The sequence below is a fragment of the Macrobrachium nipponense genome, chromosome 45 (assembly GCF_015104395.2).
Source record: "Macrobrachium nipponense isolate FS-2020 chromosome 45, ASM1510439v2, whole genome shotgun sequence".
Taxonomy (NCBI): Eukaryota; Metazoa; Arthropoda; class Malacostraca; order Decapoda; family Palaemonidae; genus Macrobrachium; species Macrobrachium nipponense.
In genome coordinates this window covers 21,518,807-21,523,806 of record NC_061105.1, presented here as the reverse complement: position 1 = coordinate 21,523,806, position 5,000 = coordinate 21,518,807, and the positions used below count along the sequence as shown (strand labels likewise).

Here is a 5,000-nt window from a genome sequence, read left to right as displayed (position 1 = left end):
TATATATATTGTATATATATATACACTAAAAGTTCATAGAGAGGGGCAAGTGCCTCCAAAAGCTCTGTATTTTTCACAAGGATTATTCCAGCGAACATTTTTTTTTGTCTTTTCAAATTGTTTACGAAAATTCGGGAGAAATTTTATGCGCAGGTGAGAGAGCCAAGACGTTTTCGCCTAATTTGCAAGGAAATCATATTCTCGTCTGAGGAGAGGTCAACCTTTTCACTCAGGGGGTTAACTCGGCAAGGGGTTAGTTCTGTCAGTGCACCTCACGTGTTGCACTATATACTTCGACCTTGGCCATTATCAAAGGTTGTTTGCAGCGACCCTCGGCCTCTAACAGCAAACTTTTTAACCTTCAGTTTTACCTCTGTTCCACTTCAGCTCCCTTTATTCACGTTAAGCGCTGAATGGTTGAAAAGTGCTGCGGTGTCTGGCTTTATAGCCTCATTGTCATAAACCAAACCAAATGAAGAGGACGAAGGTGTAAGTTGCAACAGTAAAGAGAAGGCAAAGGGTCGCGTGCATCCGGGATACGTCTTACCGCGAGATATTCGAAATCAGTCACTTTTAAGTTATTCATTTAAAAAATTCCCTCATCCTATAACCCCCAGAGAGAGAGAGAGAGAGAGAGAGAGAGAGAGAGAGAGAGAGAGAGAGAGAATCACTTTCTCTTGAGAATGTGCTAAGACTTGAATTGTATTCCCTCTTAAAAACCTCAACTAAAAGTAACCCAGTAAAAAACCAGCCTCTCCTTCCTCATGTATAGTCTTACTGAGAGTACATTGCAAGTCGAATGTGGTTTACTTTCACCTCAAAAGTGAAAGTCAGGCAGCAGAAATCGTCCCCTGGGACCTCCCTGAAAACACATATTCCACAGATGTCCCCAATCTTGTTTCAAGACGCCTGCGAGAAACCGACATACCTCCGGGTTGCAAATAGTCTGTCCTTAATAGCTTCTGTTTCTCCCTGATTTTTTTTCAGTTAATTCTGCGCTCAGAGTTTCCATTGCTTTCCTTTAGCTTATCTTGAGTGAAAGACTCTCTCTCTCTCTACGTTTCGTTTAGTTGTTTTTCCGTCTTTGCTGCTTCATTATTGCTTAAGATTCTGTCTCTCTTTCTGTGCGTTATTTTCCACCGTCGTTTCTGCTTGATTATCGCTTAAGATTCTCTCTCAATGTTTCGTACAAAGTTATTTCTTCCGGTTTTTCCTGCCTGATTATTGCTTAAGATTTTCTCTCTCTCCGTGAAAGATGTATGGTAGATATCCTACATAATTTGACTTGTATTAAATGACCATCTTCGGCCATAGCAACTATTTCGCCCCATCTCTGGCAAGTGCAGCCGTGTTCCGCTTCTAAAATTATCATGGGGACATTTTTCTGGTCCTTCCGCAGTTCTAAATATAAGTTCTGCCAGCGTGTTCTCTGGTGTTTTCCTTTGTTATTTGGTGTTGAGTCGGTTCTCGTCTTTATCTTTATCATTGCAGTTCTGAGAAAGACAGAAGCTATTTTGTTTTTTTGCAATATTCACTTCGCCTCCATGAAGGAGAGTTGGCTCACCTATCCATTTACAAACTCGACATCTTTGGCTGTCATGTTTTTTGTGTGTTTACGACTTCCTGGGAACTCTTAATCTCTGGACAGTTTAATTTACTGCCAATAGTCCCTGATGCGTGACTGCCACTTTGACTTGGCGAATGAAGAGGTACCCATTCATTAGGTAACAATTGTCGCACCATGCCCAGAATTTCACATTTTTCAGACTATGTTAATTGCGCTTTGTCATTTGTGCTCATATTAGTTAACTAATTAATTTAATAAAAATAATAATAATAACAATCGGTGACCATAGAATTTCCTATTATAATTGTCATAAAACCACTAATTGAATTACTGTATGCAAACGGCAATGAGATACTTTTACCAAACATATAATAATAATAATAATAATAATAATAATAATAATAATAATAATAATAATAATAATAATAATAAAGGAAAAAGGGCAGAATATAGCCCCAAACGACCAATGGCCTGATATTTTAGGATCAGAAGTTATAAGTCTGGGAACACAAAGGCAAAAAGTTCCAAGTCTAACCCGAGTGAGTATAGGACACAAAACTGGAGGCAAATTTTAAGTAAATAAAGGGGAAATGAGAGGGGCAGACCCATCCGCAAGTCGTATGGTCATAGAACGTATTTGTGTATTAGCCGGAGAAAAATAAAATGGCCACGGGATATTTAAATAGACGATTGATTATTCACTTTTATTGTTATATTTAGGTTTTTTATGTCGGTCAGCAATTCAATATTTTATGGAGATTTTTTACAATAATTTTAATAATATGGTATTTAAATAAAGTACATCATGTTCATTTTAATGGAACCGAATAATATACTTTATAGCATACACACACACATATATCTATATAAAGTAGATTATTTTCATGTAAATATATCCAATATATCACTATAAGAGTCCCCCCATATCGATTCAATCCAAAACCTACTGATCTGGTTTACTAAACGTAATTATTGATGTGAGTGCGTAGCTGAAGCAATTGTGCGAGCACTCACACGCGCACAAATGTTATGAAGTTACGTATTGGCTATCTGTTTTCAATATTGGTTTCCATTTTTATTGAGATTCGCTTTTAGTTTTTTTCAAATTGCACCGAACAATTTTTCTATGTATTAGTTTGTTTACGTGGTGTAACCGTTAAATATAATTGGTATTTGTATTTATGCATATATTTGCTGTATATACATACACGAATAGTGTGTATGTATATATATATATATTATATATATATATATATATATATATATATATATATATTTATAATATATATATATATATATACCAATCATATTCAGCTCCTGGAATCTTAATCATCTCATCTTATTGAAGCATATGAGTAATGTATACGTATATACATTATATATAATGTGTGTGTAAAGTATATAAGTTTTATATATAAGTCAGTACCATCGGAAAGTGACCAGTAAAAGAGGTTAGTACTGAACGTTGACTGGTTATTTACCTGCTATTTCACTTTTACTAAAATCGCGTTGACGTAATATATATATATATATATATATATATATATATATATATATATATATATATATATATATTGTATTTTTGTAAATTCGCGAAATCATTCTGTATCTCACACACTTCTATGTTGATTTGTGGGTGATACCTAATTTTTCAAAATGAGTTTATAATTTCATAACATGCATGTGCATTGTTTATTTTAATTTGTTTGTGTGTCACTTCTTTGCATGCCTTTGTAATTTACAAAGAAATTTTTATAGACTGTACTTGATTGTATTTCACTCCAAGTACAGGGGCTTACTTAAATACCTAATTGTAGGTATTGTAATGTGATTTAGATTTAGAAAACTAATTTTAAAAATTTCGCTATTTTATTACTTTTGTATCTGGCATTGCATGCTATCCTTTTTTCTGTAGAAAATTCTTGATCTCTACATGATATTCGCAAAGAGATAATCTTTCAGTTATTTCTGTTTTTATATTGCAGTTCTTTGGATTCAGCATCATTCAGAATGATTGAAATATGAAATTAAAAGTAAATAATTTTTTTTCAAGTATCTGATGTTTCAACATTAATAATAGTTTAGATTGTACAAATAATTATTGACCACGTTGACTGCGTTGACTGGTGACTATATATATATATATATATATATATATATATATATATATATATATATATATATATATATATATATATATATATAAGCTGTTATTTTTTTATTGGTTTTCCTTCCTGCAACCACGACAGAATCCGACAAGACCGTGACGGTGAGTCGGGAGTCGGGCGAGTTTGGCTTCAGAATCCACGGTTCCCGACCTGTGGTCGTGTCGGCGATAGAACCCGACACTCCGGCCGAAACGTCGGGCCTGGAAGTCGGTGACATCATCATCAACATCAACGGCGCCAATGTCCTGGATGCCTCTCACTCCGACGTCGTCAGATTGGCGCACGCAGGTGAGTTTCAACGGAAGACAAAACATGTTTCAGTAGGGCACTGGAAAGGAAAAGTAGTTTCGTTGTGGTTTTATGATGGTGGGGGGAAAATGTTTCCTTAGTGGATAAATGAGGAAAATGTCTCTCAGAATCCGTGGCACACGCAGGTGGGAATTAACGAAAAAAAAGTTCTCTCAGGTTAATGATGGGAAACACGTTTCCTTCGGGGATAATAAGTGAGGAAAATATGTATTAGAATTGGTGCGTTTAATATAGGTGTGATAGCACGAAAAATGACTTGAAATGATATAGTTATGAAAACAAGAAAACGTTTCATATGGGGATAATTGTAGAGAAACGTAAATGATATTGGGCACTGAACACTTATCTCGGAGGATGACTGTGAATCATGTTCTGTATGAGTGTGGTCCAGAATAGGTTATCACATATAGAAAACATTTTTCATCTTGCGAAGGTAATGAGACATGTTGTACTTAGGAATGATGAATATTCTTCACATAACGAAGAAATGACAGTGGGAAACAGGTTCTATAATGGCATAACAAAGGGGAATCCTTCTGTCTTACTTGGTCATAATGTAATAGTGGGAGTACATGATTCAGGCGGGGATGACATTAGGCAATGTGATTTCCTCTGTATTGCAAAAGGCATTTGGAAAATACATTCACATGGAAATGGTGTTGGTGGACAAACATTTAGCACTCTGGTAACAGCACATGTGGCAGGCATAAGAAAATCAGAATTTTGAGGAGAATGGTCAGTAAGGATACAGAGGAGGGTAGATTTTTTAAGAGGAAGATATGACTGTGAACAGAGTTTCTTTGAAAAGTCATTTGATATCAGGAAGATGTGACGCAGGAAACAGTTCTTGTATAAGAATACGCTGTATTTCACATTGGAAAGATATGACAATGGAGCTACTGTATTGGGGGAAATCTCTTTGGTGGAAGTTCTTGCATTGGATGTATTTTATATAG

At 35.3% G+C, this 5,000-nt stretch overlaps 1 protein-coding gene across 1 annotated transcript in view; it reads left to right on the top strand.

Annotated features, from left to right (window-relative positions):
* LOC135214193 (uncharacterized) overlaps positions 1–5,000 on the top strand; it is a 663,437-nt gene that overhangs the window by 640,260 nt on the left and 18,177 nt on the right. Inside the window, exon 15 of the mRNA XM_064248261.1 lies at positions 3,817–4,023. Within this exon, the coding sequence (XP_064104331.1) occupies positions 3,817–4,023 (207 nt within the window). The remainder of the gene's footprint in view (positions 1–3,816; positions 4,024–5,000) is intronic.